Raw genomic sequence first — 25,430 nt, forward strand, 5'->3', positions numbered from 1 at the left:
GCCTAGGCTGCGTTGGGGAGTATTATCAAGGTCAGAAGGGACTGCTTTATGTTATTGTGGGAGACACCCTCCTCACGCACATCCACACGCCACAATACAGGAGCAAATAAATAAATCATTTCGAATTTTTGAATTTCACAATTTCGGTTGACAAAAATAAATAGATTACAATTGACATTTGCTGTGTTTAATCTTAAATTCACTTCAACCCAAATCATTTTTTAAATAAAATCTAAATGAAAAAATCTCGCAAAATATAAAAAGTCAAAGTGATAAAGGTACATGTTAATGAAGAGTGTGGTAGCCCAGACCATCAGAGTTGTGTGCTGAAGTGATAGAAGAGCATGTTTTCTTTTTGCGTTAAAGCAAAATGCCCTGGTGCCTTCAACTGTCCCGACCTCAGATTTTTTTGACAAATTGGTTGTGAGGCTTTTACGACTGATGCACATATCTCAAAAATCATTTCTGCCAAGCTTCTTCTATGACCTGCCCGTGGGACATGACAAGCTCCTCGATGCGTCGCTCTATCAAACAGGATCATTCCAGGACAATGCAAATTATGACAAATTCCATCATCCCGCATTATGCGCTTTCCCGCTAATCTCCCTAATTCGAGAGAATCGGAAGGGTTTCGCTGTTTCAGCTGAGGGGCATGTTTGTCTGATTGAATGATGTTGAAACTGCAACCCTCAACCCCTGTTCATTCTCCCTTTCCAGCTGTGACCACCTCTTTCAGTCATACATTGTTTATTTTTTTTTACATAGTGGCCCATGCAAGCTTTATTTACCTTTTATTCACAGTCAAAAGAAAAGACTAGATTGGTCAACTCCTAACCTGCGCACCTGAAATCAAGACTCAAATGTAATCTTATATCTGGAAAATGTCTATCTCTTGGATGGTCTTATTGTGTCAATATCAGTCAGTTCTATGTATGTCATTTATGTGTGTGTTGTTGTTGTGTATTAGTGTGTGTGTGTGTGTGTGTGTGTGTGTGTGTGGGGCGGGGGGAGGGGGTGACACAGTGAGTGATGTCCACTCTGTCTCCCCCGTGACTTGTGGTGACACGTGAGGCTGTCTCATTGGTAAAGGCGCTGGTCTGGAGAGGCAGAGGCCAGTCCTACCGCATCGCCTTGTCCAGCCATCATTTACTGTTGCAGATAGGGTCCAGCCACACCAAGGTTACACTGAAGGACCTCTGCTTAAAGCGAGTGGACAACCTGCAGTACAGTAGACATCAATACAAATACAGGCAAGCGGAATAAAAGACAAACAGAGAGAGGCAGAGAGAATGTCCCAGTGAGGATTGGTTGTGGTAGTTCCCTTTCCTTTCAAGAGATGGCAGTATGACTGCATGGAAAAGGCTGTGGTCGTAGGGGAATGCGGCTAAGCATTCTCAATGTAGGCCTACACTTTATACAGTGTGTATGGCCAGACATATTCTACCTCCTCTCAGATGTGTTATGGACAACAACAAAATGTTTTTACTGATAAAAAATAAATCCCAAGTCAAGGAAAGGTGGATTAAGGTCAATGGAATGTCAGAAAGGAAATCATTTTCTGGAAATAATTTGGATGGTTTTTATGTTCAAAATGCTGTACCAATATTTCTTGCACTTACAAATTCAGGATCTTATTAAAATGTTCAGGTCAATTTTGGTTCCTATTTGGAAAATAGTGTCAAACTTGTTCCTCTATCCTTCATGGCTTTATGGTATACATTTGACTGAATATTTAATTAAATAGATAATGTATCCACTAGATATATTATTTAGTCTATAAAACTCTAGTTATTTTTTAATTTAAGCTGTTGAAACATTGAATTATGATGTTTCTACTTTAAAATCAAACAATTACTGTATAAAAAAACATAAAATACTATATTTGTACTGTTCTCTTTCCCCCTAAAAGCCCACTAACATTTATAGTACCTGACAGATACTTACATAATAAATCCAACCATATCAATAATACATCTGGAAAAAGACGAACATGGTTATATGTCCACAGTAACGCAGCGCTTGCTTAAAACAGGAAATTGTTTATAATTCATCCACAACACCTCTGTAAAGTGTACTTAAATGGCAATGGCTGTTGAAAAATGTGTGACCCAGGTTAAAAGTTACCGTGGCTTTGTACCGTACCCACCACCTCAATGTGAAATTCATGAAAAGGTGAGTGTCCAGAAGTAAATGGGACATAAATGCTAACTTTTCCCTGAGCCGTCAATAAATCACTTAATAAATGAAGACAAAACGGCGATGCTCATCCACCGTCGTATGATGACGACGAACTAACAAGCATTTTTCACCAGAAGCACTTACTGTCACTTTGAATATAGTAGAAATATAAAATTAAATATAGCAGCAAGTCATAGAAAGTCTAAAAATAACCAATACCACCAAAATACACAGTTTATAAAACAAACAGCGGTGTAAAGTCAGTTGTGGCATTCTTGAACTCACACACTAAGCCGTATATTAACCTCAAGGTGATGATTCTTGTTACTAGGGCACACTACTACTCTGCTCTTTCCGTTTATGTATGATGTATCCCTTTATCTCTCTGTCAGCACCATCTCTATTCAACTCTGTCTGCTGTCCTGCCTTCCTGTGTGCTTATATACAGTGTATTAGCTATATTCAGTGTGTAGGCTAGTGCTGGGCTGTTCTGTTAACGTTTATTAGACTAGATCGTACTACTCAAGTAGCCTCTCTGCATTGTGCTGTGTGGAACTATGTACGCTAAGCCAGGTTTGTTTGTGTTTATTTTCTTAAGCATATAGCTACTATACTGTATGTTGGCACCCACCTTGTAGTGAGTGTGCGCCTGTCAACCAACCTCTATACTTCAGAAGGAGCATTTTACGTCCGTCCATCCGTCCGTCCGTCCGTCCCTCTGTCTCTGTGACGGTGTCTGTGTCTTTCTGTATGTCTCTGTGACGGTGTCTGTGTCTTTCTGTCTGTCTCTGTGACGGTGTCTGTGTCTTTCTGTCTGTCTCTGTGACGGTGTCTGTGTCTTTCTGTCTGTCTCTGTGACGGTGTCTGTGTCTTTCTGTCTGTCTCTCTGTGTGTGTGTGTGTGTGTGTGTGTGTGTGTGTGTGTGTGTGTGTGTGTGTGTGTGTGTGTGTGTGTGTGTGTGTGTGTGTGTGTGTGTGTGTGTGTGTGTGTGTGTTCACTCCAGTCCTGTCAGCTATGCCCACTCATCACTGCAGGGGGAATAAACACACCCGGGCATCACTGAATATAGTGGCTAGTTACCATAGTAATAGAATGGTCATACATCTCCCATTCCTCAGACAGTGATGGGACTGGACAGCTTGGCCGTTTTTCTTTTTATGTATGCCATTGTTACTCTGCTATTTATACCGCACAATAAAACAGAGCCACTCCCATTTTACAATGCTAAAAAAGGGGACAATATTCTGGTGAAATTTCATACCAAAAGAAAAACAATATTTGGAACAGAGTGTTTGTGATTGGATGGTAAAAATGGATTGAGGGTTTTAATATGCATCTCTGGCTGTGGCATTAATCAAACATATTTTGTGACATGGCTGGTCTATTCCTTAATGTCCTCCTTTAGACTGATCAACATGGACAAATCTAAGAGTAAACAGACTCTCTCTCACACACACACACACACAAGATGTATGACCATTCTATTACTATGGTAACTAGCAACTATATTCAGTGATGCCCGGGTGTGTTTATTCCCCCTGCAGTGATGAGTGGGCATAGCTGACAGGACTGGAGCGAACACACACACACACACACACACACACACACACACACACACACACACACACACACACACACACATCTGCATGTCACTTATTCACTCACTCCTACAGACATTAAAGCCCTTAAATTAATCTGTCAAATCACATCCATACATCCTGAGTCCTGACAGTTAAATATGTGTATTCATTTTCCTTTTCCCCCCTAATATTCATCCACTGAACTTTCTATTCAATTCAATGGAGTTTATAAGTAAATAGAAATGGAGATCAGTAATTGTGTTCCCTTCTCTAAGCCAATAACAAACACTAGACATGGTTTCACTGACTATACCAGGGGAGTGGGAAAAAGGCCACCCACTACAGAAGAGAATGCATCTCTGATCTCCAGTGACTGCCTGGGTGTGTAAGGGTCACTGCACTGGGGCATGTGGCTAGAGTGTGTGTGTGCGCATGTGTGTGGAGGTCTATGCCTCTGTTCATACAGTGTGTGTAGGTGTGTGTGAGTGTGGTATATGTGTGTGTGCCTGCGATGGTGGTGGCTATCCTGTCCCTCCTTTCCGCCGCTTGTTTACATGAACCAAGCCAGTCAGACACCAATAATACATGAAGAGTTGTTCATAGCCAATCAGGATCAGTTGTCAAGGCAGGACCCATTAATGAAGACCTGTGTGTGTGGGTGTGTCTGTGTCTGAGCGCGTCACGGGTAGAGAAAGGAGGGCGACAGTGGCCCAGCGCAGTGAGAGCCCAATGCACTGTGACAGATCCAGTCCTTCCCATGTCCTGGGCCGATATTAGCTAATATCAGCCTCCCAAACCACGTGGCCGAGGCAGGGCTGGAGTGGGCTGGGGTAGTGCTGCCTGCCTAACACAGCCTCTTCTTCCTGGAAATGACTGCTGCCACTGGCACTCAGCCTCCATGGGGTCACAGCAGGGAGAGGAGGGGTGTGTGTGTGATGGTGGGGGGGGATAAATAATGACCCCATCTCAGTCCCACCCAGCCCTGCTACTATCCACTACCACCCCCTCACACCGCCTGTACTAATGCCCCCTCATCAGATCCTGTTATAAAAAGCCAAATAAAGAATGAAAATAATATACAAAATTGTCATTATTTTCTGTTATCTAAATGTTTTTTTCTCAATGAATCTGGTGTTTTTCATGCACAAAATCAAAAGAATTGCTGAAACTGCATCAAAACCTCTCTAAGGTATTCATGCGTTCCTTTTCAGACATTTCAGACGTAGCAGAATGGAATCAAACACCTGTAAACCACGTTTGATGTATTTGATACTATTCCATTGATTCCGCTCCAGTCATTACCACAAGCCCGTTCTCCACAATTAAAGATGCCACCAACCTCCTGTGTTGCACATGCATACTGCCTTAACATGTTGGGTATTGACTGGGGTAAGCTGTGTACATTTGGCCGTGTCCACATCATTTGACGCTCGCATCCCTTGAACTGAACAAACTCAAAGCTAGCTAGCAAAAACAACCTGGGAAACGGACACCATACTTCACCTCAAACAATTTCAGCTGTCGGGCAGACGAACAGTGAGTACTGCACTGTCCACTTGTCTGAAATGTCATTACCAATTAATACTTTTTACCCAGACTTTTACACATTTTGGACATTTACTGTTACTTTGTGGACGGAATTACTTTTTGTGTCAGTGTAAAAATGGAACCGAAGGAGGCCTTGTGGATGTGTCTTCCATATGACCGTGGGCCTGCTGTTTGCATGTAGAATAAAATAATGGACATGGGGTTCTGCTGTGACTTCTATAGCACTGTCCATGGGGCCATGCTGTGACTTCTACAGTACTGTCCACGGGGTTCTGCTGTGACTTCTACAGCACTGTCCACGGGGTTCTGCTGTGACTTCTACAGCACTGTCCATGGGGCTCTGCTGTGACTTCTATAGCACTGTCCATGGGGCCATGCTGTGACTTCTACAGTACTGTCCACGGGGTTCTGCTGTGACTTCTACAGCACTGTCCACGGGGTTCTGCTGTGACTTCTACAGCACTGTCCATGGGGCTCTGCTGTGACTTCTACAGCACTGTCCACAGGGTTCTGCTGTGACTTCTATAGCACTGTCCATGGGGCCATGCTGTGACTTCTATAGCACTGTCCATGGGGCCATGCTGTGACTTCTACAGCACTGTCCATGGGGTTCTGCTGTGACTTCTACAGTACTGTCCACGGGGTTCTGCTGTGAATTCTACAGCACTGTCCATGGGGTTCTGCTGTGACTTCTACAGCACTGTCCATGGGGCTCTGCTGTGACTTCTACAGCACTGTCCATGGGGTTCTGCTGTGACTTCTACAGCACTGTCCATGGGGCTCTGCTGTGACTTCTACAGCACTGTCCACGGGGCTCTGCTGTGACTTCTACAGCACTGTCCATGGGGTTCTGCTGTGACTTCTACAGCACTGTCCATGGGGTTCTGCTGTGACTTCTACAGCACTGTCCACGGGGCTCTGCTGTGACTTCTACAGCACTGTCACTGAGAGGTTCACCAGAGGAATGGACTTAATTTACAAGTAAAGGTTGGGCTAAATGAAATTGAGCAATTTCATGTTAGGCTACTGTTTAATCATGAGAATAAACAACATCCCTTTGAATACTTTTGATTTATCGATCTAGAATTTAGTTTTGATAAGACACTTTTTGGACATTTTGAACTGCATTCAGTCACTTCGATCGTTGATATGGAAATTGAATCAGAACCTTGTTTATTATATGTGTGTAATAATATTTCAGATAATAATATTATGTTTGTGTGGGTTTGTGTGCGCCGTGCATTGGAAGAATTGTAAATCCATTGTGAAAGGCTAAGCTTGTGTTTCAAATTATTCGGATGAAATGTGGTCTTATAGCGCCACCTATCAGTTGTAACTGTGGATGCTACATCGGTCTATGGCTGAGATGAGCAGTGTGTCATTTTTTCAGATGATATGAAATATGCTGCCATCGGAGGCTATCGCATCTTGGCTACATTGGTATTTATATTTGGTGCAAATTTCTGTTAATAGCCTATGTCACTCTGGTTGTTGAATCTATCTGTTGTATGGTGAACTTAGACTTCATCAAGGTTGGTCCCGTGTGGCTCAGTTGGTAGAGCATGGTGTTTGCAACGCCAGGGTTGTGGGTTCGATTCCCACAGGGGACCAGTATGGGAAAAAAATGTATGAAATGTATTCACTACTGTAAGTCGCTCTGGATAAGAGCGTCTGCTAAATGACTAAAATGTAAATGTAAAAATGGTTTATTTGTGAGTAAATCTGGCTTTGATAATAGCCTGTGCTTACCCAGCCACCGACCTCACCGCACGTCACTGCCTCACACATACACACACATACTCATCCATGCGCACACAAATATACACAGACGCCCAACCCCCGCCCTCTGATTCCACCACTGTCCTCATCACAGAGACCATGTGTCAGGGCAAATATCCGTCTCCTTAAACGGGCTTGTTTTAGGGAAGACGAGGGTAAGGAGGGGGTGGAGACCCTGTTGTTGTTCTCCACTTAAATCCACCAGACCCCCAAGTGCAGTGTGTGGTGGTTGTAATTTTAGCCAGCCAGCTACTGGGACAGGACAGTTACCCCAGCCACTCTGGTGACTCACAGAGGGACAGAGACTTACGGATGCTCAGTCACTCTCACTAGGGGCCTACATGTCCCATAATGTTTGTGTGTGAGCATGCGTGTTCATCTCTGTGTGTAACTATCTGTTTTGAACACAGTGTACTTGTCCTGTCACTCATCTATGAGAACCATGGCTAGTCATAGGTGAATCATTATTAGGCTGATGCCTGACCCTGTACAGGTGAGTCTGTGTGTAATACTAGGCTCTGGGGCATACCACCGACATGCCATTCAGGTAAGGCCTTATCGGGTATGAAAGGTGAGTGGTATGTTTGTCAAGCTCAAGTGTGTACAGTTGACCCCAATGTTTGGGCAAGATGAGTAAGGTCTGAGTGAGTCCGTATAGACGTACACAGATGATGTTCAGAGACGAGACAAGAAGTTAGACCCGTTTGGGGCTTTAACCACAACTGTCAGTCCTAAAAGCCGTTTTGAATCACCACCTTCCAAAACAGAGTAACGTATTACTTTTTCTAGGACTCAGATATTCAACTGAGGGAAACAACGAAAACATATTTTGACGTACGTCAACTAATTCCAGCTCCAACACAAATCCATGTATAACATCCTCCAAGGAAACTGTGGCCACTGACTGAACGAAAAGAAAAGTACCCTCATCTTCAATCTCTCGGCTGATCAAACCCTTCTAGCTGCAAACCTCATTTTTCATCAGCTCAATTACTCGACAACTGTTTCGCTCTCTCCCCCTCCTTTTCCCCTTGCCTCCTCCTCCTCCCTTCTCCTCCTCGGTTGGAAGTGATCATTTGTTCTTTTATTAGAGCTGATAACATCCCCTGCATTGTCTGCCAGCGCTCGTTGGAGAGCCGCCCCTACTGTTCTAGCCTCCAGCGCTACTCCGTATTACTGGTGCATTATTTCACCCATGCCCTGCTCTTTTATCAAGCGCTTTAGAAGTAATGTTAATACACTCGAAAATGTTGACATTTATGAAGTATAGGCCGTGTTTATGAAGAAATCCATAAAGTATGACAGGGAGGCGAGGTAAAAGCGGGTGTTTTAGTATATTATGGAGAAAGGGAGAGCCGTCAGGGGCCCTGAAAGAGGCCTCCGCAAAGAGCGCATATTTTTTATGGCCTTATTTTTGTTGTATTAGAAATGAAGTTAAACGTTCAAATTAATCAGCACATACTGTGTATCTGTCCTCCCACGCACGCACACAGGCCACACACGCACGCACGCACGCACGCACGCACGCACGCACGCACGCACACACACACACACACACACACACACACACACACACACACACACACACACACACACACACACACACACACACACACACACACACACACACACACACACACACACACACACACACACACACACACACACACACACACACACACGTCTGACTTGCATAGATCTTTCTGGCCCCCTGAAGCTAGACACCTCCTTTTTAGAGTAGCTAATTACCCTCCTGTGGTAATTTAGGTGCATGTTGCCTCCACTGGCTGGCGGACGGGGTTGGGGGGTGAGGGAGGGAGGGGTGATGGAAGAGAAGGGCGGGGGGGACAATGAGGTGTGGAAGTAAGCTCTTTATGGCTGTGAAATATTCAGAGGAAGAACAACTTGCCATAAAACAAAGCACTTAGCTTAATATTGGCTATTGATCAAAAGCTAAGCTTTCTTTTTTCTCCCTCTCCCAACCTGAAACTCAGTCAGTCAGTCAACTCACCATGACGCTCTATTGGCTCCCTAATCATCAATCAGAGAACCCTCACATATAGTGCTTCATCTTTATATGAGAGGAGGGAATTCCTCCCTATGTTCTCTTCAGATAGAAACAGAGAGAGGACAGACAGGCCTAAGTGGGAGGTTCTGCTTAACTTGACCTGTGAACTTCCCCAACAAGAGGGTCAGCCTCAGCTCAGCTCAGCTCATTGTTTTAACACATTTAGCCTCCCTTAAGAAGATTATTCAAATTCTACCGCCCACCACGCTTCTGCTCCTCCCTTTGACGCTAATTGCCAACGTCAGATCCACTTTCCCCTCCATGCTTCCGAGTCCACTTTCACAATTTTCAAAATCCAATGCAAATCCTATTGCAGGCTCGCGAGAGGCTTCCTCAATATTGAATGTCACTCACAATTAGGGGAGTGAAGGAAGGGTGAGCGGTGAGCAGAGCGTTGGCCTGGCAACCTGAGGCTAACCCCGCTAGCTCCCCAAACGCTCTTCTACAATTTGATCAGTGAATATCATTACCCCACCAAATATCCCAGGGGTGCTCCATTTACCTTAACACAGGAAAGAGGATATGTTTAACAACCATTCAACTGATGCTGCTGCAGCTCAGGAGTAAATCTGGCACTACTGTGTTTGTGTCTGTAATGGTGCTCCAAAGGGATTGTGATTGTGGGGAATAGAATGGGCAGCACTAAATCGAATAGGTGTGAATAGAATTTGGTTGAATGCATTCAGTTGTGCAACTGACTAGGTATCCCCTTTCCAATTCCATTTGGGACTCCTGCTGTTAACTAGCATGCTGGTTAATGAAGGGTCAATTTTCTCCGTCTGGCAAACCCGCAAGCTTAATCATCTGTTATGAGTACAAATGAGTTTTTCTTTACAAAGACGTGGATGCTACAGAATATAGGACTTTTTCCTATTATTATTCTGATAATGGGACAATGTGGTTGTGGAAGCTGAGTGATACTGAGTGACTTGACTCAACAACCGAGTAATATCTGTTTTTATGACAGTTTTTATGAAAGTTTTCCTGGCATAACTTGATGGTTGTTGTAAATAGCACGGGTGGTTTCAAAAGCCGTTTTCTTTTATATTTTTTATTAAAGCTGGAACTGCTCTTTTTTACACCAGTGATTGATGTGATACAACAGGGGCATTTTTGATAATTAAATTATGCAAATAATGTAGACAAAGCATGAGTCTGGAGAGAATTCACATTAAATCACTGATAAACATCAAAATACCTAAACAGGAACAAATTGGTTAGAAGAGGAACTCTGATCGCTGGTGTTGTATCTTAAGGCAGAGCAGTGACCACAATCAAATGTGTCACCCTTGAAGAAAACCCTCATTACCCATATCGCTGCTAATAATATGTTAAACATGACCTCCAAGCAGAAACTAATCAAGGGTGTAACAAAAAACGCATAAACAAACCACAAATTAAATTATTGTCCCTTCTTTGTGAGCCTCCCGGTTGATTTCACCTTAACGACGGTAACCAAAACACACCCAAAGGGCCTGCCGCGACGGCATCATAAAGGTTAACATATTCTGTACATCAGCAGGGCAGATAGGGATCTGTCAGATTGCCAGACAATATCAACAGTTAGTCTGAGATTAGGGAGAGAAGGTGGAGCAGACAGGCAGACAGACAGAGCGGTCCAACATCGATCACACGCCACGTCAAGCTTTTCTTCCCATGATACTCTCTGGTCTACCACCAGTCCTGCTCCCAGTCCTAGTCAGATCTAGCATGCCCAGTCTGCCAGGCCTGTCAGGAGCCATGTGCTGTCCCTCACACTGGCCACTTTAGCATTCTGCCATATTCAGCCTACTGTCATTGTCAGTGCAAACCCTCAAACTGGCCATTTCAGCCTACTTGCCTTATTCAGTGGGTCTCAACAGCCACGTAGAAGCGATTTAACAACAGGCCCAAAACTTCAAACAATAGACTTCACCAATCAACATACTGCCATAAAGCAAGACAATGCAATCATTCCTAAATTAAACTTGAATAATTTCTGTGTGTGTGACTGTTACATCAAACTGACAACTTCTTCAGGGGAAATAATTAAGACCACAGAATATTTAATATAATTTGAGCTGTTCTTCCCCTCCCCCTTTCTTTTATAGGATCCCACTCATTATCTCCTAAAGTGGGATAGAGGGGGGTTGAGGGAGGTTGTTTTGGTCTCAGACTGCCTCTCCTCTGTCAGTCTAAAGTGCATTCGAAAGTATTCAGACCACTGCCCCTTTTCCCCATTTTGTTACGTTACACCCTTATTCTGAAATGGATAAAAAAAATGTATAATTCTCATCAATCTACACACAATACCCCTCAACTCTTCTTGAACTGCACTGTTGGTTAAGGGCTTGTAAGTAAGCATTACATGTTAAGGTCTACACTTGCTGTATTCGGCACATGTGACAAATAAAGTTTGATTTGATTTGAATGACAAGCAAAAAAACGTTTTTTAGACATTTTTGCAAATGTATTAAAAATAAAAAACAGAAATACCTTATTTACATAAGTATTCAGACCCTTTGCTATGAAACTCGAAATTGAGCTCAGGTGCATCCTGTTTCAGTTGATCCACCTGTGGTAAATTCAATTGATTGGACAAGATTTGGAAAGGCACACACCTGTCTATATAAGGTCCCACAGTTGACAGTGCATGTCAGAGCAAAAACCAAGCCATGAGATTGAAGGAATTGTTCGTAGAGCTCCGAGACAGGACTGTGTCGAGGCACAGATCTTGGGAAGGGTACCAAAACATTTCTGCAGCATTGAAGGTCACCAAGAACACAGTGGCCTCTGTCCTTCTTAAATGGAAGAAGTTGGAACCACCAAGACTCTTTCTATAGCTGGCCGCCCGGCCAAACTGAGCAATCAGGGGAGAAGGGCCTTGTTATGGGAGGTGACCAAGAATCCGATGGTCATGCTGACAGAGCTCCAGAGTTCCTATGCGGAGATGGGAGAACCTTCCAGAAGGACAACCATCTCTGCAGCACTCCACCAATCTGGCCTTTATGGAAGTGGCCAGATGGAAGCCACTCCTCAGTATAAGGCACATGGCAGCCCACTTGGAGTTTGCCAAAAGGCACCTAAAGACTCTCAGACCATGAGAAACAAGATTCTCTTGTCTGATGAAACCAAGATTTAACTCATTGGCCTGAACGCCAAGCATCACGTCTGGAAGAAACCTGACACCATCCCTACGGTGGGGCATGGTGGTGGCAGCATCATGCTGTGGGGATGTTTATCAGCGGCAGGGACTGGGAGACTAGTCAGGATCGAGGGAAAGATGAACGGAGCAAAGTACAGAGAGATCCTTGATGAAAACCTGCTCCAGAGCGCTCAGGACCTCAGACTGGGGAAACGGTTCACCTTCCAACAGGACAACGACCCTAAGCACACAGCCAAGACAACGCAGGAGTGGCTTCGGGACAAGTCTCAATTTCCTTGAGTGGCCCAGCCAGAGCCCGGACTTGAATCTGATCGAACATCTCTGGAGAGAGCTGAAAATAGATATGTAGTGACGCTCCCCATCTAACTTGACAGAGCTTGAAAGGATCTGCAGAGAAGAATGGCAGAAACTCCCCAAATACAGGTGTGCCAAGCTTGTACCATCATACACAAGAAGACTTGAGGCTGTAATCGCTGCCAAAGGTACTTCAACAAATTATTGAGTTAAGGGTCTGAATACTTATGTAAATGTGATATTGAAGTTTTAATTTTTATAAATAAAAAAATTAAAAAACTGTTTTGCTTTGTTATTATGGGGTATTGTGTGTCTAGATTGCTGAGGGGAACATAATTATTTAATCAATTTCAGAATAAGGCTGAATAAGGTCTGAATACTTTCTGAATGCACTATATATTGTTGCCGCGACCCCAATGCTAGGCTATATTGTCATGGCAACATTCACAACCACGGCAACAGCAGATTCTCATTAAGGCGTGAGTTGTGGGGCCACACATCTGCATGCTCATAGCGAGGGCCTAATTGGACCAATATGTAAAATTCTCCCCCTAAAACACAGTGATGTTGCAACACATCCGGCCGTGATTGGGGGTCCCATAGGGCGGCGCACAATTGGCCCAGCGTCGTCCGGGTTCGGCTGGGGTAGGCCGTCATTGTAAATAAGAATTTGTTCATAACTGACTTGCCTAGTTAAATAAAGGTTACATTTAAAAAAATTAAAATGTTGTTCATATATTTGTGTTCTAATTGAACCAGTACAGCATGGAGGTAGTCAGCAGGCTGAGAGAAAATCTTTGGGATCGTTCTACAGAGTTCAGTGCAAACAAATCCAATTTCATTGTTTTCTGGGGAAATTGCTTTGGATTTTGAATGATCAGGAATAATCACATTAAGAGAATGCTTCTGTTGTTTAAAGGCGAAACGACATACAACTGTTAGTTTGTATGTCACTAAGGGTCTACGGTACAAGTGTAGGCTCTGAGCGTAGTATTAGAGTAGGATAAAAGAATACCCATCCTGCACTACATGCTTATCCAAGGCTCATTTAACAATCTGAGGCTTGAATTACTCATGTCAATAATAGCTATGACTTTATTGATCCCCTAAAATGTCTGAACCTTCTTAACCTTCTATGAGATCAACAACAGTGTGCACAGCATGATATCATTACTCTGTAAGTTATCCCCAATACTCAAGGGTTCTAACTCAACCATCCATCCATACACACGTGTTCTTACTCATCGGAGGTTTTGGATGGGAGATCAAGGTCGTTGTGGATGAGATGGACACTTTCCTTGTTGACAGTAACTTGACAAGTGTAATCCCCAGTACAGAGTGGGTAAACAGACAGCACCAGCCGCCCACGCAACCACGGATACACTCACTTCCTGTGTTCTCTCCTGTTGAGCTGAGTCTGTGTGTTTAAACAATAAGAAAAAACCTTCCATCCTACAAACTTCACACACGAATGCGGATGTAGATAGACACACGTATACACACACCCACATACACAAGGCTACATTCTCCAAACTTTACAAAAGTGCAGACAAATACACACTCTCAGACTACAAACTTCAGTGAAATCACAGCTTTGTATCCTCGTCGGATTTCAAAGGCTATGTATTTGTTTCTAGTTCCTCGTCAGACTCAAACAACAAAGTTGTAGCTAGTTATAACGATCCCTGGAATGATCAACCATTCTTATCGATCTGTCTTTCACTGAGAGTTCTCTATGCACCACTCTGCTCCTTGTAAGCCCCTAGAAACACAAGATTGTCTTTCCCCATCTAGCCACTTAGCCATCAGTCTCCCCCCTCACCTCTTCATGTTTGTTAGACCCCTGTATAAATCTAAAGACACACATATATCCCCAATCCAACCACCACACCCCCTCTCCATGTTTCTACTAAGTTCCTTGGAATCTAAAAGACCCAACCCAGCCATCCATCCCACCCCCCTCCCCTCCCGTGGGGGTCTCTTACCCTGAAGGCCTGGCTGTAGGGCCCGATGTTGGCGGGAGCCCAGTGGGACAGGCTCTGGACATGAAGAGCCTCTCTGTGGTGAAAGGTAGCCTCCTGCTGGGCCTCCTGTGGCTCCGGGGGCCAGTCGTGGAGCAGACAGTCCATCTGGAGGAGCTGACCAGCAGGTAGAGGTGCCTGGACACACACCCTTGAGAGGTGGAGGGAGGGATGAAGATGAGGGGAGGACATGAAGGAACAGAGCCTGATGATATGATCTTTATACTCATCAACTGTTTACTGACAGTGAAGGATTTAGTGAGGATATGTGATTGTCTCTGCTTTTTGGGTGAGGGGTCAGTCTAAGGGTGCTAAATAGTCTGTATGCTCTTCATCTGCACTGATCTAAGAACGCAGGAAAGGTGGGTGTAAATAACATTAATACGAGGTAAGAGACAGGGAGGGGAAACCTCTCTAGACAATATAGAGACAGCCTACTGGTCCATTATGGTACCTGGCAGGGGGGTTGATGCCAAAGTGGGTGGTGTAGACTTTGTTGAGTGAAATGAAGTCCTCCATGTTCCTCACATACAGGTGAACCAGAACAATATGCTTCAGCTGCCAGCCTCTCCTCTCCAGCTCACCTACACAGGACAAAGACACCGATTACAGATACACATACAAATATGTCATTATAGGGAGAACACAACCTGTTTAGGTTGCTAAATGGTTGTGGTGACACTTGGGAATGCACATTGAGCTATGTTTACCTTGACATAGTTCTGAGAGTCATGGTTTTTTTCATCCCATGCATTGTACATAGCTCAGCTCCCTTGAAGAGCACAGGGAAGGCAAGACAGGGGGCTTGAAGCAAGGCCTTTCTCCCCCTTATAATATGATCTGGCATCAAGTTTGTTTTCCTTTGCCGACGCTGGCATCTCAGAGTACTTCACACACTTCGCCCTCATACAAAGAGGTTCTCCATTAAATATTAACTCCTTTAATATTGTCTCTGCGCTGTGAAGGCTGTTCAGCCGCGTACCACGATTAAATATGCTTTTCATCTTTCTACCCTTTTTCTCCCCCCCCCCCAATTCAGATGCACTATTAAAGTGTGCACTTTTAGAAAAAGTTCTGCGGGGTGAAAAAGAGCTAACCCACACAGCAAGCCTGTGTAAGTGTGTGAGAGCGAGTGTCTGTTTGAAGAGGAGCAGGGTGTCCTCCGCTCTGGGTTCATTTAAAGTGTCTGTCCTCGTGTGGTGCGCTTGCAATTCCGTCCCTGTGATGGACAAAGCAGCTTACACGTGGGCCTCTTTAAAGCTTTGCCTCCCAAACTTAAAAAGAGCATTTGGGAATAAAGAGCTGATCTCTCCCCTGCTTTTTGCTCAGGCCCAGCCTGCCGCACCTCTTCAAGTGCATTTTGCTAACACAACAAGGAGAAAGAAAGGTGTCCTGGGAACAAAGGAGTTTTTCCCCTCCGATTTTCTCAATTGTCTGGTTTGAGGGTTAAACCTTGCAAAGGGGTTACAGAGTGCTGGTAACCACTCCAATACTCCCAAGCACCAACCACTTAATATATTCTATATTCCTGATATCACCTCTAGTAAAAGCAGTCCCGAACCTCCTCTTCCCTCAATAGTTCTAAATGTTTATTTGATCGAAGCGAACATAGATTATTTAGGGTTAGGGCGTTAGTCTGAGTTTGTGACTTATTACTAGACTTCCTGAGAACCTAAAGAATTTTCAAGTAGCCTTGGGAACGTTTTACAAGTCTGTTTTTTGAACTTGTGATGCACTAGTTTGCAGCATCAGAGTGACAAACTAGGTTGCAGTCAGTATACTCCCCCCTGTTTTGCTGTACTGAACTGCACCTTGCAGCAGAGTGAATGCTGTATTGGTCTGGCTCTGGATCCCTGGGTCTGGGCTGTGAAGCCCGGTGATGCCTGAGATCCACTGGTAGCCCCTGGAGCTTTTAGGTGAGCAGGACGGGAAGTCTGGAGGGAGAGATATGTTTTAGAAGATATGAAGAGTATTTTTAACAGCAAAAATCATATGTATACGACAGCTAAGTAATAATTCATTCAGAAATGGACAGTAACAAAAAATGTAATTCCTAAACAGTCATAAATGTATGTTCTTAGAACAACAGCTCTTGTCAAGTGATCACTCAAAAGTGCTAGCATAATGACACTGGCCACATGACACAGAGCACACACGCACGCACGCACACACACGCCTCACCACGGCCCCGATGACAACCAAGGTCGCCATTTGATGTAAATTCTTCCTGGATGTCTTCAGCTTGATCAGCCTCCTCAGTCATCTTTTCAATGACACTCTGGCAAGGACAACTACCGAGGGGCAAAACACTCGCCACCGCGCCCTGCAGTAAAACACCAGCAGGGGATACATCAAGCCAAACAGAAACAGCCCCAAAAATCACATAACTACACACAACCAGCGCAAACAACCAAACAGAGAACAATTCGTTTTTTCAATAAGCCGCCACTACACAGGCTAGGCTATGTATGTCACTACGTTTCTGACGAGGGCCTAGCCACAAATAACTTCAAGGTGAATGAATATGAAACAACATGCTAACATATTCATGAATTACACCAAGCAGGGAGGGGCGGCAGGCGGTTGCATTTTCTGATACTGTAAATTCAATCATGCCGGCTGTCACTCTTCTTGACTCCTAGCTTTGCTTTGACACGCTTTGGATTTCACCACACTGGTGTTTTATTCATTTGTTTATTTAGAACTTTGCCTCCATACCCTCTTCTTAAAAAAACTAAAAAAACATTAGCATTCTCAACGGCGTACATATTACCTGCCAAATTCCACCAGGGCGTAAAACATTTAAATAGATATTTCAAATGTTCTTAACAACTAATCCCCCCTCCCCCTTCACCCCCACCTTCCTGCTGTCAGCTGCATTTGGCCATATGATAATCACATTAATTATACTGCAGCCCCTCTTGGTTGCTGCCTACACAGGGAGGGAAAAACTGAGGGGCAAATGACGGAGGGTCGTGATGTCCCTACCCCCTGTGTTGCCCACCGCCCGCCCCAGTGTCGTCTCCTCCAGTCCTCTAGTGCTGGTGTCAGGGCTGATCTGTCACCCTGATGGAAAGAGCTTTGGACTGCAGCATGAGGGCAGGTTCTCCTCTCCCCTGAATCCCAGGCCCAGGGAATCTCCCTGCTCTTCCCCCAAACAGCGACCCAGGGGGGTTGTGGGGATGTGTGTGGGGGTAGAAAATACATAGCTGTAGGTATGGAGAATGGAAGCTGGAGGGTCACCGGGGTTGAAGGGTATGATTTCTGTCCATAATAACACACAGAAAAACCATACCCTGGAGCACTGGCCTGCTAGGGGCCGCTCCCACCCGTGTGACCCCTGTGAAACCCCTGTGTACCCCCTCACACACAAACATACACACAAATGAACGCAGCTAGCACAGCTCCCCTATCAAATACTAGATAAAAACTCTCATCCTCTTTGTTCCAAGTTGGCTCTTTCTCTCACCACTCTTTAATGGTTTTCTTTACTACAATCACAATGCATAGAGTAACTGACCCAGATGCTGTTGTTTACTAAGCTTGTTGCTTTTATTTAGTTTCCCCGTCTCTCTCTTACTCACTGGTTGTAGCCTCCAATCCGCTAAGATAATTAGTGGGACCAGACCAGACCACTGTAATACTGTTAAACGGAGGGGCTGTTGTGTTACACACAACCTTATCTGACATCATAGTTAACTGTGTAGACTTAAGTTGACCAAATCTAAGGATACATACACTTGTTAGTCCTCTTCTACCCTACTAGACCAGAGGCAGCCAGGAGGAAACCAATGAGAACATGTTGCAACGGGAAAAGTGACATGAGTCAATCCAATGTGTTGCATGGGTACATACAGTCAATGTGCAAACTGTGGGATCCAGATAATCTCTCTCACACTAGGAGCCAGGGCATTATCCCTATGCTTTTATCCCCCCACCTGTACTCATCTCCACCATTCTTTACTCCGCTCCATCCCCCCACCCCTCTATCCCCCCACCGTATCCGCTTAACCAGCTACCTGAATCCTAAATGCCTTAATTTGAGCAGACATGTTTATTAAGCCAGGCCTAGTTTCAGGCAGGAGTGAATATTGCAGATGTCAAAGTAGGCCATGTGGGGCTAGAGGAGAGAGCAGTGGAGAGATGGGAGGGAGACCCTCTAGAGGCTGATCTCTCCCCTGCCCCAAAGTGCATTCCCTTCCTTATCACGTATCAAAAAAGCAACTATTAGGGACTGTTCAATTCTATTTATTCTGTTTACTGAGTGACTTCTGTATCAATGGTGTGCAAGACATTTATTTATGTTAATATCCTTAATATTATAAAGTAAAACATTGAATTGCATTTACATCTTCAACTGAAACCACTAAACGCTGACACAAAAATAGTCTAACTCTGCAAGAAGGAAGACTTACATTCACCTTGTCCTCTGTGTGCATCATGCTGAAGTGCAGGTAGCCAACCGGAGCAAAGGCATCTGCAGAGTGGATCACTGTCTCCATAGCATCACTGCAGAAAGATGAAAAAACTATTATTAGTATATACTTTTTTGTCTGTACATTAATTTCAAGAAAGATACAACTTTCAATGCTGGACTTACATAACAAGTCTCTTCTTGAACAGAGGACAATCGAGAGTAAATGTCTCGTACTCGCCCCCTTCTCCACAGACATGGACTCCATACTTCTCAGAAAGCTGTCCAACAAAAACAATATGTTCATAATCATTTCATTTTATGATCCAGCCTAAAAGCCATCACTTTACTCTAAATCTAAATGTTTGAAACACTAGCCAAAACATCACCGTTGGTCATATATTGAGTCTTTAGATTAAACTCAATGATGCTAAGAAAGCAGTAACAGTCTGAAAGCAGGCTACTCTTTAGTGAGTTCATTCAGGGTGACATAAGTATATAACAAAGCCAGATCCAGCTTGGTGAGGTAATGCTCTGACCTGAGTTAGATAGGGCTCCATGTCAGCCAGAGGTTTCCCCAAGTGTTTCTCAGGATCCAGCCCTACACGCACACACGCGCACGCACACACAGAAGAGAGAGAGGGAGGCCTGGTCAGGGACAGAGAACAGTGATTGAAGATGACAGGCGCTGATGCTTTACGGGCAGTCACACAGACACACACGTAAACCTCCACACTGGATCTATTTATTTGACTTTGCAAGTAGTGTACACAGATCTCTCCGGGTAAGGGTAACAGTTTTCAGTCTCAGCGGGACGAAAAGAGAGAAGCACCCCTCATCTGGTTCCCTTTGATAACCTAAACTCTGAGAGAGGGAGAGAAAGGGAGAGAAAGCGAGAGAAAGGGAGAGAAAGGGAGAGAGAGATCCTGTTTATTGGCCTTCCCACTCTCCTTCCCCTTACACGGTGCATGGAAGTGACTCACAGGCCCTCAGCTTTGTGTGGGGCAGCAGAGAGAAAAACAGGACTAGGAGAGGAGGAAGAGTGCTATGTCTGTTTACCCAGCCAGTACCTACCAGTGCCACATTCCAAGAACACCATTACCTCTTACTTCAGTTTCTTCGTCCTCATTTTACTTCAGATCAAAGCTTAGAGAACAAAAAGACCCCACCTTTGAATGTATAAGCCAGGCAGTCACTCAACTACAGGACTGTTTTGCTATCACAGACTGGAACATGTTCCGGGATTCTTCCGATGACATTGAGGAATACGCCACATCAGTCACTGGCTTTATCAATAAGTGCATTGAGGACGTCGTCCCCACAGGGACTGTACGTACATACCCCAATCAGAAGCCATGGATTACAGGCAACATTCGCACTGAGCTAAAGGGTAGAGCTGCCGCTTTCAAGGTGCGGGACTCTAACCCGGAAGCTTACAAGAAATCCCGCTATGCCCTGCGACGAACCATCAAACAGGCAAAGCGTCAATACAGGGCTAAGGTTGAATCATACTACACCGGCTCCGATGCTCGTCGGATGTGGCAGGGCTTGCAAACTATTACAGACTACAAAGGGAAGCACAGCCGCGAGCTGCCCAGTGACACGAGCCTACTAGACAAGCTAAATCACTTCTATGCTTGTTTCAAAGCAAGCAACACTGAGGCATGCATGAGAGCATCAGCTGTTCCGGACAACTGTGTGACCCCGCTCTCAGCAGCCGACATGAGTAAACCTTTAAACAGGTCAACATACACAAGGCTGCGGGGCCAGACGGATTACAAGGACGTGTGCTCTGGGCATGTGCTGACCAACTGGCAGGTGTCTTCACTGACATTTTCAACATGTTCCTGATTGAGTCTGTAATACCAACATGCTTCAAGCAGACCACCATAGTCCCTGTGCCCAAGAACACAAAGGCAACCTGCCTAAATGACTAGACCCGTAGCACTCACGTCCGTAGCCATGAAGTGCTTTGAAAGGCTGGTAATGGCTCACATCAACACCATTATCCCAGAAACCCTAGACCCACTCCAATTTGCATACCGCCCAAACAGATCCACAGATGACGCAATCTCTATTGCACTCCACACGGCCCTTTCCCACCTGGACAAAAGGAATAATTATGTGAGAATGCTATTCATTGACTACAGCTCAGCGTTCAACACCATAGTACCCTCAAAGCTCATCACTAAGCTAAGGAACCTGGGACTAAATACTTACCTCTGCAACTGGATCCTGGACTTCCTGACGGGCCGCCCCCAGGTGGTGAGGGTAAGTAGCAACACATCTGAACACGTTGATCCTCAACACTGGAGCTCCCCAGGGGTGCGTGCTCAGTCCCCTCCTGTACTCCCTGTTCACCCACGACTGCATGGCCAGGCATGACTCCAACACCATCATTAAGTTTGCAGATGAAACAACAGTGGTAGGCCTGATCACCGACAATGACGAGACAGCCTATAGGGAGGAGGTCAGAGACCTGGCCAGGTGGTGACAGAATAACAACCTATCCCTCAACGTAACCAAGACTAAGGAGATGATTGTGGACTACAGGAAAAGGAGCACTGAGCACGTCCCCATTCACATCGACGGGGCTGTAGTGGAGCAGGTTGAGAGCTTCAAGTTCCTTGGTGTCCACATCAACAACAAACTAGAATGGTCCAAACACACCAAGACAGTCGTGAAGAGGGCACGACAAAACCTATTCCCCCTCAGGAAACTAAAAAGATTTGGCATGGGTCCTGAAATCCTCAAAAGGTTCTACAGCTGCAACATCGAGAGCATCCTGACCGGTTGCATCACTGCCTGGTACGGCAATTGCTCGGCCTCCGACCGCAAGGCACTTCAGAGGGTAGTGCGTACGGCCCAGTACATCACTGGGGCTAAGCTGCCTGCCATCTAGGACCTATATACCAGGCGGTGTCAGAAGAAGGCCCTAAAAATTGTCAAAGACCCCAGCCACCCCAGTCATAGACTGTTCTCTTTACTACCGCATGGCAAGCGGTACCGGAGTGCCACGTCTAGGACAAAAAGGCTTCTCAACAGTTTTTACCCCCAAGCCATAACACTCCTGAACAGGTAACCAAATGGTTACCTGGACTATTTGCATTGTGTGCCCACCCACCCAACCCCTCTTTTATGCTGCTGCTACTCTCTGTTCATCTTATATGCATAGTCACTTTAACTATACATTCATGTACATACTACCGCAATTGGCCCGACCAACCAGTGCTCCCGCACATTGGCTAACCGGGCTATCTGCATTGTGTCCCACCACCCGCCAACCCCTCTTTTTACACTACTGCTACTCTCTGTTCATCGTATATGCATAGTCACTTTAACCATACCTACATATACATACTACCTCAATAAGCCTGACTAACCGGTGTCTGTATATAGCCTTGCTACTCTTATTTTCAAATGTCTTTTTACTGTTGTTCTATTTCTTTACTTACCTACACACACACACCTTCTTTTCGCACTATTGGTTAGAGCCTGTAAGTAAGCATTTCACTGTAAGGTCTAGACCTGTTGTATTCGGCGCACGTGACAAATAAACTTAGATTTGATTTGAATTCTTAGCGGTTCCAACATTAGCCAGTAATAGCCACCATGGCTGTATTAACGGCTTAGCATGTCAATTAAGTTGCAGTACTTGTGCATTAAGGGCACTAACAGTCTGTGTTCCCCTCTATCTAAGTGTCTATGGTTTTACTCTCTGCGTGACACAAAATCCGGCATCCACCTGTCAAACCTTTTCTGACACCTGTTCCTGATGAAGCCTCCTTTCCGACCTTTAGCTCTTTGATGAGGAGGCCGATGAGGTCACACGATATCTCCTGAGAATAAACAACTCTGATCCTCAAGTAAACAAACAAGCTACTTATGGTATCACCCCAGGTGACCCTACTTGCTCTTAACCTCAAACAGCCAATGAGACAGCATGTAACTCAGCAGACACAACAAAGACAAATAGCCAATGAGACAGCATGTAACTCAGCAGACACAACAAAGACAAACAGCCAATGAGACAGCATGTAACTCAGCAGACTCAACAAAGACAAACAGCCAATAAGACAGCATGTAACTCAGCAGACACAACAAAGACAAACAGCTAAACAACAGATGGGAGTAAAGGTGAAACCAGGTGAACACCATGACCAAAGAGGCTTCATATAAATTATCCTAATGTGGTTTCCTGTTCATGCTAGAGCCTCAGCCAATCCAATCTAGCTAGCCTATCTAGCTAGCCATGGAGACTACCATAGACAAGATTAGCAAGGCTATGTTCAGCTTCATGTGACTGAGAGGCTTTTTGGTGGCTCACTTAGTATCACCCATATCCAATGTCTTCTCAGTGTGGCTTTTCATACATAGTCTGACACATTAACAAACAAGTAATTACCTGCAGTATAACAAACTGATACGCTATTTTGACATACGCGCCAACACAACAAACACCACAGTATTCTGTTCCGATTTAAACCTCTGAACATTCATTATCCTATTCAAATGTATTTAATCCTGCTCATTTACAAGTTTCTATGCAATTAGAAGGCAAAAGTTAATCATAACATGAGAAACTATATTCTCTTCTTGTCCTGACAACCTCAAAAGGTCAAGGTTAGATTCCACGGTAGCTCTGAGGAGGGGCATGCAGCATCCCAAAGTGGGTTTCAACTTAAGCCTCAACTAGGCCTCCCAAGCCTCCAATGGCGCGGCGATGTGAAGGAGCGAGAGAAGTTCTGGGGGGAGGGATGGAAGGAGAGAATGAGCCAGGCCCTTGTTCTCCACCCAGGGGAGCTGTGGCCTTAATTAGTATGAGAATATCTAATCTCGTCACCCTCTCATCTTAACCCCGCACAAAGGTAATAAGAGAAAAAGCATTAAAATTCAATCCCATTTAAATATCCTTTTTAATTAGTCATGCCTTTTAACAAATTTTAATGATTGGCTTCAAATTGCTGAGGGGATGTCGCTTTTTTAATGTGTTCATTAACTTTGCCTAGCCTTAAATAATATATGATACATGATTTGATATTTACAGGGAGGGAGGTGGCAAGCGCATAGAGATGTGCGTGACAGGAATACGTGAAAATATACCATACAGTATATAACTATTCAGACTTGTGATGCCAATCTTCCAATGACATAAAAGTAGTTTCATTTTCATGAAATTCCCCCAATGAATGAATAATGGCAACAGAAATCTGTTTATCTTCTACTTGCTGAACCATAAGATAGGCCTAACTGAATCCATACTGGACACGTTTTGTGAGTGTCACTCAGTGGCTACGTACTGTGAACCCAGCCCACCACATTGTTACTGTTAGCTTCATCCAGCAATCTTAACACTGCACTCATTTACATGGTCTTCACATCCCCATCTCCTCTCAACCTGTTTTACAACCTGACCTAAACCCAATTACATAACCTCATTATGCCACATTAAACCCAAATAAGCCCACTAGAAGCTGCCATTTGTCTGCCGCCAGAGACAGGTTGGCCGCACTTTAAGAGAGAGAAGCTTTCCTGGGAGACAAAAGGAATAGCTGGCCCTTAAAAGGCTTTTTATCCCGTATTATCCCATAAAACCGCAATTAAATTCAGTGAACTTTTCAAAGTAGAGAGTGGAGTAATGAGGAAACGCGTTTTAAGGGGTACAGTGTTCACAAAATTACTCTGCCAAAGCTTGAAATTAGTGTGGAAAAAGAGAGGTTTTGCCCTATTTGAACAATCACGTCAGTAATATGTTCAAGACTATCATAGTGACATGTAAAACTTTGCAAATACTGTATAAAAATGTGTGTTCTGTAAGTGTATTGATGGTTATGCTGTACACAAAAAATAGTATGGAAAGGACACCATCATATCCATTACTACCTGCTTATTAGACAACTTCAACGAAAACATTTGAAATGATGCATAATAGACTGATCTTTGAAACAACATGTTTGAAAAAAAGGCAGTGTTAACAGAAAAGGGGTTCTCACTCTTTACTGAACTCTGCTTGTGGAGTCTCTCTCAGACCTATACAGTCACAGCCAATTATTTCAACAGCAAAACCTTGTGTATACTTTTTACCCACTGGAAAAAGCCTAAGCACCCTTCATCAAATGATTAATGTAAACCTACAGCATGAGTTACCTTCTTAATTTAAACTAGTTGTGCTCTCCTGCTCAGTGTCCTTGGCACTCTGCTACATTGCACCTAATGCTAAATTAAAACCTGGGAGAGAGATTCTAGATACTGCCAATGCCAGAGCCGAGTATCGCAGCCATCCATGAGTCGTCTTAAGATCTGGCATGTCTGCCGACTGACAGCTTGGCTTTAATCCCTGCCTTCAGAGAGAAAAGAGAGAGAAAATTGGATTCAGGATGTGAAACATTTTAGCTTTAAATGC

General features: G+C 44.4%; 1 protein-coding gene across 2 annotated transcripts in view; it reads right to left on the reverse strand.

Moving 5' to 3' along the window:
- dph6 (diphthamine biosynthesis 6) overlaps positions 1–25,430 on the reverse strand; it is an 86,933-nt gene that overhangs the window by 33,215 nt on the left and 28,288 nt on the right. The window contains exons 6-12 of one of the 2 annotated variants that reach the window (XM_014193806.3): positions 19,567–19,628; positions 19,214–19,308; positions 19,035–19,122; positions 16,795–16,936; positions 16,425–16,547; positions 15,068–15,197; positions 14,578–14,764 (exon numbers count right to left, since the gene is read on the reverse strand). In XM_014193806.3, coding sequence (XP_014049281.1) covers positions 14,578–14,764; positions 15,068–15,197; positions 16,425–16,547; positions 16,795–16,936; positions 19,035–19,122; positions 19,214–19,308; positions 19,567–19,628 — 827 coding nt within the window. Of the gene's footprint in view, positions 1–14,577; positions 14,765–15,067; positions 15,198–16,424; positions 16,548–16,794; positions 16,937–19,028; positions 19,123–19,213; positions 19,309–19,566; positions 19,629–25,430 lie in introns of both variants that reach the window. The other variant, XM_014193795.3, reaches the window with a different exon arrangement.

This window comes from Salmo salar, chromosome 01 (assembly GCF_965601325.2).
Source record: "Salmo salar chromosome 01, fSalSal1, whole genome shotgun sequence".
Lineage (NCBI taxonomy): Eukaryota > Metazoa > Chordata > Actinopteri > Salmoniformes > Salmonidae > Salmo > Salmo salar.